At 48.6% G+C, this 13,571-nt stretch overlaps 1 protein-coding gene across 2 annotated transcripts in view; it reads left to right on the plus strand.

Annotated features, from left to right (window-relative positions):
• The window catches only part of DHX9 (DExH-box helicase 9), a 164,097-nt gene that overhangs the window by 145,333 nt on the left and 5,193 nt on the right, over positions 1-13,571 (plus strand). For both annotated transcript variants that reach the window (XM_029617881.1, XM_029617882.1), the window contains 2 exons: positions 1,963-2,078; positions 5,669-5,869. In XM_029617881.1, the coding sequence (XP_029473741.1) occupies positions 1,963-2,078; positions 5,669-5,869 (317 nt within the window). The remainder of the gene's footprint in view (positions 1-1,962; positions 2,079-5,668; positions 5,870-13,571) is intronic.

Genomic DNA, 13,571 nt, shown 5'->3' on the forward strand with positions numbered 1-13,571 from the left:
GCCTCATTGTCCAATCAGTTAGAGATGCTAGTGGTGCGGTTAGAATTGCTTGGTTTTCTGCCATGGTTGCAGGGCCATCCAGTGTGAGTCCTGTCAGACAATGGAACTATGGTGACCTACATCAGCCATCAGAGCGCAACCAAGAGTCAGGTGATAGCTCGGGAGGCCTGGGAATTGATCCTCTGGGTGGAGCAGCATTTGGAGTGACTGGCGGCCTCTCACATTGCTAGGGTAGACAATGTCCAGGTGGACTTTCTCAGTCAGAGAAGGTTAAACCCCAGAGAATAGTAGCTGTCAGAGGAAGCAATGAGTCTCATCCATGAGAGATGGGGATACCCTCATTTGGACTTAATGGTAACCAAACAATGCCAAGCGTCCTGGTTTTACAGCCGCTGAAGAGAGCACGGGGCAGAAGAAATCAATGCCCTAGTTCTGCAGTGGCCTCAAGGGATTTTTCTTTTTCTTCCCTCTGTGGCCCCTGGTGGGTAAGGTGTTAACGGCAGTCTAGGCAATCTTCCACATCCTTGGCATGCGTGCACATTTGGAAGGTTTTCGAGTCCTGGTGCATTGCTAAACAGAGTACAGCCGGTTCAGGCTCCAGTGTCTCGTATTCTGGCATTTTTACAGAAAGGGCTGGTCAAGGGATTAACCTTTAACTTGCTGAGAGTCCAGGTGGCAGCATTGGATTGTCTCTGGGGTAAGGTGTGGGGGGTATCCTTTGTCTGCACATCTGGATGTCATGTGCTTACTTCAGGGGGGCTAAGAATTGGTGGTTTCCAGTGTGGAATCTATGTCCTTCTTGGAATTTGAATCTGGTCTTTAGCGGTTTGTGTGAGGCACTGTTTAAACCTCTAAGGAGGGCAACATTAAAGGATTTGATGCTTAGTGTTTTTTCTGGTAGCTATTTGTTTGGCCAAGATTATCTTAGAATTTCAGGCCTTATCGTGTCAAGATCCCTTTTTACAGGTTTCGGATTCAGGGATTTCTCTATGCATGGTATCCTCCTCTTTTTTTTTTTTTTTAACTAAAGGTGGTTTTGGTGTTTCATCTGATTCAATCTGTAGAGCTTCCTGCTTTTCCAGATTTGGAGTCCTCTTCACCCCATGTGAGGGCACTTAAGCGATTGGATGTAAGGCTAGCTTTCTTGCAGTATCTAAAGATACTAAAGATTTCCGCAGGTTGGGTCACCTTTTTTTTCTATTTAGTGCTCCTAGGAAAGAAGCTAAAGTGTCAAATGCTACAAATGCAAAGTGGCTGAAGGAGGCGAAGATTTAAGAGCTCACGTGACTCGCTGTCAGGCTATCTTGGGCTGAGTCGCAACAAGTTTCTCCACAGGAGATTTGGAGGGTGGCTACATGGAACTCACTGTATACTTTCACCAAGCATTATCATTTGGTGAGTGTTCTGCGAGCGGGACTCTCCAGGTCCCACCCAGTTTAGGGGATCTTAGGTACATCCCAGGAGTCTGGACTGATCTGGGTATGTACAAGGAAAGAAAAATTGGTTCTTACCTGCTAATTTTCGTTCCTGTAATACCACAGATCAGTCCAGAGACCCACACATTTAATGGGGGGGGGAGTCTGCCCCTCGCACTGGGTGTCAGTACTGTTTTATATATAGTGCAGAGTTGTTGGAGGTTTCCAATGTTGGTCACTTACTTTACTTTTGGGAAACGAGTTTCCTTTGCTTGGGTCATTTCATCTTCCTCCTGCTTGTGAGGTGAGGAAGTTCACTTTCAAAGTCACTATTGCTACTGTCATCTTGCTTGGGTACAGGTCAATATGAGGAACTGCAGGTGGCACACTGGGTTATGAACAATGTCAGTGAAACTTTCTCTGCTGGCAGGGATGCAAAACCCAGGAGTCTGGACTGATCTGTGGCATTACAGGAATGAAAATTAGCAGGTAAGAACCAATTTTCCTTTAATCCCACAATATTACAGCAGTTCTTTTCTGCCTTTAGATTCGAACAAGAGCAATCTCTGCCAAAGGGATGACTATGGTGAGCCCACTGCAGCTTCTTCTCTTCGCCTCCAAAAAAGTCACATCTGATAGTGAAATGATTGTGCTGGATGACTGGTAAGAAGTTCCTATTCTTCTTGACTGCTATAAAGCCTATCAAATTAAGAACACAGTGAGGTACCTGATCTGAAGAAAGCCAGTGACCATACCTCAATTACGGAAGGATAATGGCTGAATTGCATTAGAAATCGTAATCTGATTTAATTTATAGTTTTTAAATCTACCTGTCTCTATAATGTATTGTCATATTTAGAATAATAAGAAACTGTAATAGGAGCTGTTTTTATTCCCCAAGATCAATTCTAACGAGTTCTAATCTGAGATGATCCAATTCGTTATGCTGCCCTTCAATTTCCCTCCCAATATTCTACAATTTACATAAAATTTTAAGCACAAGTCGATACAATGCACAGTTACCGCCGCCAATGGCTCATGCAGCTAAGAAAAATAAGCGCCTTTCTTTCTGCGCTGCTTGTCATATTAGGGGTTCACAGTCTGACCTGGATTCCAACTTAATATCAGCACTGTGTGGAAGCCCAGGGAGAGTTGGCTTTCCCGGACTTTGCTAAGTCTAACTTCAGTCAGCCTGAGTGACTCACTGCTCTCTTGATTAACAAATGTTGGTCCCTATTCAAACCCAATCACATTACCTCAACACCTTTCCAAGGTGAGTAACTGAGCTGAACTATTCAACTTTTTTACTTAGGTATACACTGCTCCTAGCTTATTTGTAGCTTCTGGCTACTTTTTGGGTTGGTTTTTTTCAATACAAGCACTCAGTATTAAATACAAACACTCAGTTCTTTAAAAGTCTGGAGAACACTCAGTTCTGCAGACTTTTAAAAATAAACACACTACCTACTGCTACCTTATTGACTGACTATTTAAAAATACAAACAGTCTAACTTGTTTATTCACTGCCTTTCTGACTATTAAAGGCACAAACACACTAAATAATATTCCCAAATAGTTAACTTTGCCCCAATACTTTTAAAAAAGGCAATGTCCCAAGCAAAAGCTTACTGATTCCTTTCAGCCACCAGCAAGGTGATCCTCTCCTCTCAGTGTCCTCTCATCTCAGTGTTCGACAAGATTCAGCCTATGGACAATCTGTCTTAAAGAACTTGTTTCCAGCTTAATCCCAACTCCTTCTACATCCAACCTGCTGTGATCTTCGGCTGCCTCATTTTCACCAACAATATTTCACTGTTGCTTCACTATAAAATGACTCAGCCTATAGCTTGCTAATCACCCATATGTGAGGACTACATCCTGCTTGTCCTGGGATAAAACAAAATTGCTTACCTTGTAATAGGTGTTATCCCAGGACAGCAGGATGTAGTCCTCACGAAACCCACCCGCCACCCCACGGAGTTGGGTCCGATACGTTTTTTTATTTTATTTTTTGCTAAAGCTTATTGCTACATACGAGACTGAAGAGACACCCCTGTGGCAGAGAATATCATGGCATGCTGGGCATGCTCAGTGGCCTCACAAGGCCAGTCAAAAGTTTCTAGAAACTTTGACAGAAAGTTTTCCTGCAATAAGGCTCTGTCAGTGACGTCACCCATATGTGAGGACTACATCCTGCTGTCCTGGGATAACACCTATTACAAGGTAAGCAATTTTGCTATATCTTACATGTTCTTAATCCCAGTACCTGTGCCCCAGGAAAATATGTGGCGTTATTCCATCTATTTCATCGTACCCAAGAGGGAAGGTACCTTTCGCCCCATCCTGGACTTCAAGAGCATCAACCAACATCTATGAGTTAATCATTTCCACATGGAAACCCTATGCTCTGTGATAATGGCCATAATATCAGGATAGTTCTTAACTTCCCTGGACCTATCCGAGGCCCACCTGCTTATTCCAATCTGACAAGGACACAGTTTCCTACGCTTTGCGGTACTGGGTCACCATTATCAATTCCGGGCACTGCAGAAGAAATCCTGGTGCCACCCATACTTGAACTGGTTGATCTGGGCCAGGTTCTTGGAAGAGAGTTTCCGGGTGACCAGGAGGGTGACCTTGCTTCCGAAACTCGGCTGGGTCATAAATCTGGACAAAAGCAGTCTCAAGCCCTCCCAGTCCTTGGAATATCTGGGAGTCTGGTTTGATACCAAACACGGCAAGGTCTTTCTTCCGACCATGTGGATAAGGAAGTTGATGTCCCAAGTGCATCAGTTGATGAGCACGATATGCCCGACAGTGTGGACCTATCTCCAAGTTCTCAGTCTGATCGAGGCAACCCTGAAGGGTAATGCCGTGGGCGAGAGCTCACATACGACCACTTAAATGCTCACTACTGTCACGTTGGAACTTGCAGTCTCAAGACTATTCAATTCACCTCCACTTACCGATGGTAGAATCGTCTCAGCTCCAGTGGTGGCTGCAGGGAGGCTCATCTTAGCAAGGGTGTGCCCCCTGCCCTCTCCGAACTGACTGGTCCTCACAACAGACGCAATCCTCTGGATATGGGGAGCTCACGGTCAGGAACTGATGACTCAGGGATGTTGGAGAGGTTGGACCGAGGAAGAGGCCCTCTGGAACATCAACTGCCTGGAAGCCCCAATCTCTCTTCATCCTCCCCTCTTTCCTTTATAAACTTTCTCTATCTTTTTCTCAGCTGTCTGTACATAAAGATTTTAAAAAATATATAAAGAGGAAATCGGTCAAGAAAGAACGGAGGCTTTGTCTCTAGGAGCTATATGTATCATGTTATCCATGCAAATGCATTTTGATTTTTAATCTGAAATATGTATTTTTGGATCCTTTGCATTTAAGAGCCTTTATAGATTTTGGGGGGGGGGAGGGGGGATTGAGGATAGTGTCTGTCTTGGCATAATATGTCAAATAGATTTATGGGCCAGTTTTTGTAATCTAATTGGGTCGCAGTTTTTTCCTTTATTTTTATTTATCCTTCTGACCTAAGTCTGAATCCAAAGACCTTTCTCTAGATTCTCTTTATATTGGGGTCTAAGGTTGGATTGCATATCAGTGTAAAAAAGATTTGTATTTTTTCTTCATTCTCAGGTTGATTGTATATTCTTTTTTTCAAATGTTATGTATCTTAATGTACAAATTTAATAAAGATATAGTAAATAATAAAAATACTGGCCATGGGGCCATTCCCCCCCCCCCCACCCCATATGAATGCCAAAATAGGCCGTGACTCTGTGCTTCCCCCCTCTCCCCATGCTCCCTGTAATTTTAAGACAATGTTGATCAGAAATCTACTAGGAAGAGAGACAATCTTCCCTCTACCCCACCAAAAAAAAGCTGACTCCAGCATTACTTCCTAGTCAGACACCCCTGGACAGCAATGTAGGATCAGCAATCCTGCCTTCGAGCCTGATTTTTGGCATCCACTTGAAGGGCCATGGCTGCGGGGCCAGACTTCCTAAAATGTCACTGATTAACTGGCTATATTCTTTTGAATATAGTAAGTCGAACTTAGTTATCCATCTGTCTTTAGTTGGATAACTTTAAATTAACCAGCGATATTTAAAAGCTATCCAGATTGGGGATAATCTGTGGGGCATTTATCCTGCTGAATATCCAAGATAACTTACTTCACTAGATAGATAAATTTGCTTTTCTGTGCTGCTTTGAATATCTGCCTCATTGTGGTTTTCTTCTTGCAGGATCAAACTACTCATGCCTCATTATGCAGCAGCTCACATCACCAGCTTGCGTGCAGCAATGGAAGCCCTAGTGGTTGAAGTTACCAAAGAACCTGAAATTCTCTCTCAGTTGGATCCGCTGAACGAGCAAATGTTGAACATGATCCGCCTGGTTTCCAAGGCTTCAACTGCTGGTATTAACCTCATGGCTGGTAATAGTAGGTGAGTTTTTTGCTCCATCTCCTACTGTTAGATCTGAAGAGAAATCTATTGACTTGCAAGCAAATCCCCAATGGAAATTAGTTATATGACAAGTTCACTCTTTGATCTCACCCATGTTGTAATGTCCAAATAGATGCAGTACCGGTAGTTTGATATTTAAAATCTTTAAAATCAGAATCTATGTGGGCTGGACCAGTTATGCAGTAAACATGGATTCCCTGTACGTACCCGAATCAGTCCAGACCATGGGTTGAGCCTCCTTTCCAGCAGGTGGAGACAGACCAAAACTGAAAGGGTATCCTATATGAGGACAGAGCCTACCCTGTAGCCCTTCAGTATTTGTCTGTCTCCAGCAGGTAGAACAGCTCACCCTGTGGTTCCCTGTTCTCTTCTACTTGTCCCTTCTGGGCGTTTTTTTCCTTCTGTGTGTCTATCGTGTTTGGATCAAGCAAATTAAACAAACAAACAAAAAAAAAGTGTGAACTCTGTGGATCCTTCACAGGAGACAGTCCCTGTCTCCTCACTCTTGCGGGGGGCATGGGGGGCTTGGCCCCTTGTTTTATATAGCCTAGGCTCCCTTTTCCCGGTGATCCTCGGCTGCAGGGGTGAAAATTGGTGGTGCCAGTCACTCCCCCCCTGTTCAGCTCCCTCTCTCCTTCTCTTCTGTATTGCTCTCCCTTCAGTGGGATCTATGGTTTTGTAGCTGCTGACAGGGTCCTTTGTAAAAAAAAAAAAAAAAACAAAAAAAAAACCCCCCAAACTAAATATAAGGTGATTTTACCCAGAGGAGTCCCTGATAAGTTTAACAGAAGGCTCCTGCCTTCCCTACTTACTTTTGCAGCTTGAGAGAGTGAATTGAGAGCATGCACAGTTCATTCTGTGCATCTACTCCTTCAGCACCAGCAGCTCAGCTTATCTTAGTGCTGCCCCTCCCCCACCCAGCAGCATGCCATGATCTCAGATGTGTTTAGCCTGCGGGGATTCCTCGGTCAGGCTTTCGTGGAGGGTCTCTGTTCACGCTGCCTACCCAGGGGGGGGGGGGGGGGAGGTCCCTCTGAGGTCCCGATGCCCTCAGGGACCCGGACCAAGCCGCCAAAACATTTTCCCCCGCCGTTCCCGGACTGCCAAATCGCGGGAATGGCGGCCATTTTGTGTTTTTCTCTGGTTTCTTTATCTGAGCTCCCTGAAGCCCCTGACCAAATTTTTTTGTCCCCCCCCCCACCCCCCCCCCCCGATTTGAGCCCCACACACTCTCCTCTACTGGACCCTGACCCCCCCCCCCCCCCCCCCCCCCCCGAGGCGTTGGGACCTGTTTTTCCACTGATTTTGTGCTTTTGCTGCACAAATCCTATTTAGCGAGGGGCGCCCACAGAATCTCGGAGCTTCAAGCATCTCGTGTAGAGCCCTACCTTCATTTTACGGATTCGGGAGTTTGCGCACTGTGCCTGCTTTTCTGCCCAAGGTGGTTTCCAAGTTCCACTTGAATCAGACGGTAGAGCTTCCGTCCTTCTCGGCGGATCTACGCAAGCTAGATGTCAAGCGTATTCTCATTCGCTATCTGGAAGTCACTAATGATTTTCGCTTGTCGGACCATCTTTTTATTCTCTGGCATGGTCCGAAGAAGGGGGCCAAGGCGTCGAAAACTACCATTGCTCACTGGCTGAAGGAGGCGATCTCGGTGGCCTACATGGGAGCGGGTCAACCACCTCCGGCGGGTGTCAAGGCCCATTCTCTTCGCGCTCCGGCTGCTTCCTGGGCAGAGATGCAATCAGTCTCGTTCCAGGAGATTTGTCGAGCGGCAACTTGGAAATTGTTACATACCTTTGCTCGTCATTATCGTTTACACATACTCGCCTACTTTTGGCTCCTTTAGCTCTAAGGTCATTCGAGCAGGGCTTTCCGGAGCCCACCCTACCTAGGGAAGCTTTGGTACATCCCACTGTCTGGACTGATCCTGGTGCATACAGGGAAAAGAAAATTATTCCTTATCTGCTAATTTTCGTTCCTGTAGTACCAAGGATCAGTCCAGACGCCTTCCCTGACTGTTTATTGGGTTTGGGATTGCCTCTCTGCTCAAACTGTTCTTCAGTGCCTTTTTTCCTTTGGCTGGTTAATGGTTCATTCTGCAAGTTTGTTGTTTGATACTGTTTTGTGCCCATTGCACGCTATTTGTTGTTTAATTCTATTGTTCTTGATCCATCCTGGTTTTCCTCTTTGCTTTGATATACTCCATACTGAGGTTTAGTAGAGGGTGCACTACCTTATAAGGAAGCATCCTTCAAAGTTCTATCTGATTCAGTCTGCTAGAAAGGGGAGATAACCCACTGTCTGGACTGACTCCAGCATATAAGAGTAGGGGAACCTGGTGCTTCCCCTGTCTGGAGGATATTTCCTCCTCATCACTATTTCTTCACTTTCTTTCTTAAGGTTGGATCAAGTTGTTTAAAAAAAAAAAAAAAATTAAATTAGTTGCAGGAAGGTTTACATCCTGGTTGGACCTGGTCTGTTCCTTGCAAGTAGCACTGTTTGCTCACCTCTCCTTCCCTCATTTCTCACTTCGTGGGTAAGTGTTAGTTTGTTCTTTTCTGTCAATTTTCTCCCGTTTCTATTACAGATTCTGGTTTCAAGACTCTCAGGGCGGTGGATGCTGGTGGCGCCAGCCTCTCCCCCCACCTCGCCGCACCCCCCGGTCCGCTGCAACAGAGAGGTCATATTCCTCTGCTGCCGAGTTCAGGGACAGGGGTGTAACAGAGACGTTTCCCGCTCCCCGCGGCGCTGATTTTCATCCAGCCCCGTAGCGACGCTCACCCTTCCTGTCCCCCATTCGCCCCCAAGCATGCCGCAGCTGTCCCGCTGCTCGACGTGCGGCGAACTGGGGTCACGATTGTCCCGCGAAGGTCTGTGTGTCAGGTGCCTCCCTGGTGGGGAGGGCACCTCCATGCCACCGCACAAGCTTGCTTCGTGCGCCTCAGCGCGCCTTGGACAATAGGGCCTGGCCCTGTCTCCGCTTTCAGCGGGAACGTTGGCCATCTTGGGAACAGAGGACAGTGTGCAGCAGCCATTAGAAGATGAAGGGGAGGATTTCGCCAATTTGCCTCCACAGATTTTGACGCCGATTCCGGCACTAGTCCCCCAGGGACCCCCGGGGGACTCCTCCATTGCCCCCCCCGGGCCCCCCAGCTTTCTCAGCGGAGTTCACTGTGCTCATGCACAATACCTATTTGCAACGTTTGGAACATCCCAGGGCTCCCGCGCTAGGGCCACTGCCAGCTAAGGCCCCCGGTTATCGGAGCCACATGCGGGGACCCAGGACACAGCAGGGGGGGGGGGGAGGCCGCCCAGGGTACATGTTGCCCTCCCCCCGGCGGGAGGTGCGGGCTCGCTCCCGGATATGGGGGGGGGGGGTCTGCCGTCGCCTTAGGGTGATGATCTGCTCCTGGCAGCACAACTGGAAGGAGATGACCCTCGGGTCCTCCGCATCTTTCAGAGGGAAGAGCTAGATGATCTAATTCCTCACATCCTGCAGGAGCTGGACCTCGAACCCTCCCCCCCCCCCCCCCCTTCCCGCCCAGGGCCCTCCGCTCCGGTCGTCGCCTCATCCAGCAAGAAGGGGGATCCAGTTCTGGCCGGCCTGCATCCGTTGTCCCTTTCCCACCCATGCCACCTTCCTCCAGTTATTGGCCAGGGAATGGGATACTCTCGAGGCCTCACTCAAGGTTGGAAGGGCAATGGAAAAGCTGTATCCCCTCCCCGAGGATTTCCTGGAGCTTCTCAAGGTTCCAAAGGTGGACTCCACTGTGTCGGCGGTGACCAAAAGGACAACAATACCGGTTACGGGGTGGTACGGCCCTGTGGGACCTTAAAGATAGAAAGCTGGAAGTCTACCTCAAGAGGGTCTTTGAGGTCTCGGCTCTGGGAGTCCGCGCTGCCATTTGTAGTTCCCAAGCGCAGAGGGCAGGACTCCGTTGGGTCCAGCAACTCCTCACCTCGCAGGTACTGCCGCCGGAGGAAGCTAACCAGGAGGACTGCCTAGAAGCAGTTATAGCCTATGGAGCAGATGCTTTGTATGACCTGCTCCGCATTCTGGCGAGGGCCATGGTTTCCCCGAGGCGTCTTCTCTGGCTTCGCAACTGGTCGGCAGATTCCTCCTCCAAATCCAGTCTGGGATCTCTTCCTTTTAAGGGCAAGTTTCTCTTTGGGGACGATCTCGACCAGATCATCAAGTCACTGGGGGAAAACGTAGTCCATCGCCTGCCTCGCGGTAAAGGAACTCTGCAGAGATTCCTGACAGGAATTTTCCTCACGGAATTACTAAAAGTTAATTTGCCCCACAGGGGTCCCTCCTCTAACTTTTTTCAGACCGCGGGACGCTGGTAATTTTTTACCTGTTTTCCGTCAATTACCGTTGTTTGGCCCTCGCGGCCTACTGGCCATCGACCGTACCGCTGCTCGATTTTTTTCCATGGCTTCGGGGTTCCACTGTACCCACACCATGTCTATCGCAGACCCCCATAAAGTCTGTGTTGTGTCTAGGATGTGAGCACGATGTCTTGACCTGCACCAAATGTGCCCTAATGACACCAAAAGGCCAGAATGGAGAAGATGGAACTTCTCTTCCGTGCTCAAACCCCGACTCCGTCCATTGCATCGATGTCGTCAGAGCCGGCACAGTCAACTTCGCGCCAGCATCGACCACCGGCCGGTGACCGCCCAGCATGGACGACTTCTCGGTCATTGACACCCTCTACTACCCCTCAGGACCGAGGGGATCGCAGGGACAAACATCGCCATCAACACCGTAAGTCTCGGACCATCGAGGGAGCGAAATCATCGACCTCGCCATCGTCCGAGCCGCTAAGAAAACCCGTCCAGAAAAGGCATCGACTGTTTCTGCGACCGGGTCACCGAGGCAACACTCACCCGACAGGGGATCGGGAGCTGCGACTCCGCCTTTAATGGTGGTCCCTCCGGCTATGCCTCTGCCTCCCTCTTCTGTTCCGGAGCCGGGGCTGTTTGCTCCAGGTCTCCGAGAAGAACTGGACCAGATCGTTCACGAGGCCATCGACAAGGCGATGCAACGACTTCAGGTTCCACCGACACCGGTACCAATTGCGGAACCGATCATCGACCCGATTCCGGCAGCGCTGGACCGCTGCTCTCCAGGAAAAAGCGCCCTCATGGCCGCTTTTCCACCAATGAATCCCGGGTCTCCGATGGCTTCAGTGCCCTCCACACTTATAGTGTCATCGGGAGGAGAAACACCGTTCCGCATCCCTCCATCGGGAGTTCTGCCTCAGCCATCGATGCCGATACGTACCTCACCACCGATCCAACCATCGGTGCCGATACATCCATCGGCGCCACCAAACCATCCATCGATGCCTGCGCCGGTGCCTTCAATGCCTTCATCGGTGCCTCTGATAATTCCTCCGATTCCTTCGGAGCCTAGACCAGGTATTCCACCACCCTGTCCCCCTCTAATTCCTAGAGGGATGGGTGCTGATCCCTACGACACCTGGACCGATGATTCCTCTCCAGACACCGATGATTTACCTTCACCCATTGAAAGTAGGAAGCGTTCTCCTCCAGAGGACCTCTTCTTTATAAATTTTGTGAAGGAAATGTCTGAATTGGTTCCCTTCCAATTACAGACTGAACAGGATGAGAGGCACCAGATGATGGAGTTGCTCCAATTCCTGGATGCCCCTAAAGTAATCACCTCTATCCTTATCCACCAGGTGGTTCTGGATCTCCTGAAGAGGAACTTGGAACATCCTGGCTCCATTCCTCCAGTCCACAGGAAAGCTGACACTACCTATTTGGTGCAGTCAGCTCCAGGCTTTCAGAAATTCCAGATCACCACTCTGTAGTGGTGGAGTCTGCACAAAAGAGAGCAAAAAGGTTGAAGCCTCACTCTTCTGTTCCAGCTGGCAAGGAACAGAAGTTCCTAGATGCCATTGGTCGCCAAATCTTCCAAGGGTCCATGCTCATCTCCCGGATTGCCATCTATCAGCTTTATATGACCCAGTATAGTAGGGTCATTTTTAAGCAGATACAAGATTTCTCGGACTCCCTGCCTCAGCAATTTCAAGAACAATTACAAACCCTAATAAACAAGGGTTTTGAGGCAGGCAAACATGAGATGAGAACATCTTATGACATCTTTGATACTGCTACTAGAGTATCTGCAGCTGTTATTTCAGTGAGAAGGTGGGCCTGGCTCAAGTCTTCTGACCTTCGCCCGGAAGTACAAGACAGGTTATCCGACCTGCCTTGTCGGAGATGATCTGTTTGGCGAACAGATTCAACGGACGGTGGCGGAACTAAAGGACCATCTCGAGACCCTAAGACAGCTCTCTCTGATACCTTCTGACTTTTCTTCAAAACAGCCCTTCAGGAAGGACTCTAAAAAGTCCTTCTTCCGCCCGAAGAAGTCCTACCCGCCACCAACCAGATCCCGTGCCATGAGACCTTATCAAAAACCGCAGTCTCATCAAATACGTAAACAAAAGCCACAAGCAGCTCCTCAACCAGGGCTTGCTTCAGGTTTTTGACTTCCACCTAGAGAGCAGCAGCCAGATTCCACTGCCTCGCATACCAGTGGGAGGTCGATTGTGCCACTTCCACAATATATGGCACTCAATCACCTCGGACCAATGGCTATTGGCAATAATTGCTCAGGGTTACCATCTGAACTTTCTCTCCGAACTCCCCACCTCTACCGATGTGGAGAACATCCAATCACTCCATTCTTCTGGATCAAGAGGTCTCCCTCCTTCTCCAGTCCAAAGCAATAGAACCCAAACCATACTCTCAGCACGGCCTAGGGTTCTATTCCTGGTACTTTCTAATCCCCAAAAAATCGGGGAGGTGTTCGTCCTATTCTGGACCCTATGGACCCTCAACAAGTACCTACAGCGAGAAAAGTTCAAGATGGTCACCTTGGGCTCGCTTCTACCTCTTCTACAAAGAGGAGACTGGCTCTGCTCTCTCGACCTCCAGGACGCATACACTCATGTTGCGATAACTCCATCTCATCGCAAATACCTGAGGTTTCTAGTAGGCCCAACCACTATCAATATTGAGTGCTTTCATTCAGACTAGCGTCTGCGCCACGAGTCTTTACAAAATGCCTCGTTGTCGTCGCAGCCTTCCTCAGAACCCAAGGTGTTCACTTCTTACCCCTACCTGGACGATTGGTTAATCAGGGCTCCCACTCAGCAAGTTGCTCTGTCGTCCCTCAATCTCACCTTACACACTCTAATTTCATTAGGATTTGTCGTCAACTATGACAAATCCTACTTAGTCCCATCTCAGACCATGTTGTTCATTGGGGCAGACTTGGACACCTTGCAGGCAAAGGCTTTCCTGCCTCGACAACAAGCACTAACTCTCGTGTCTCTTGCTCACCAGCTGCAGTCTCAGCACTCTGAGACTGCATGCCAATTTCTCCTCGTCCTGGGACACATGGCGTCCTCAGTCCATGTCACACCAATGGTCCGTTTGGCCATGACACTCATGCACTGGAATCTAAGGTCTCAATGGACTCAATCCATTCAGCCCCTGTCGACCGTTGTCCACGTCACCAACTCACTCAGTCACTCTCTAGCCTGGTGGAAAAATCAGATCAATCTCCTCCAAGGCTTGCACTTCCAGGCTCCAGACCCTCAAATAACTCTCACCACTGATGCTTCCAGCCTCG

Source organism: Rhinatrema bivittatum, chromosome 10 (assembly GCF_901001135.1).
Source record: "Rhinatrema bivittatum chromosome 10, aRhiBiv1.1, whole genome shotgun sequence".
NCBI lineage: Eukaryota > Metazoa > Chordata > Amphibia > Gymnophiona > Rhinatrematidae > Rhinatrema > Rhinatrema bivittatum.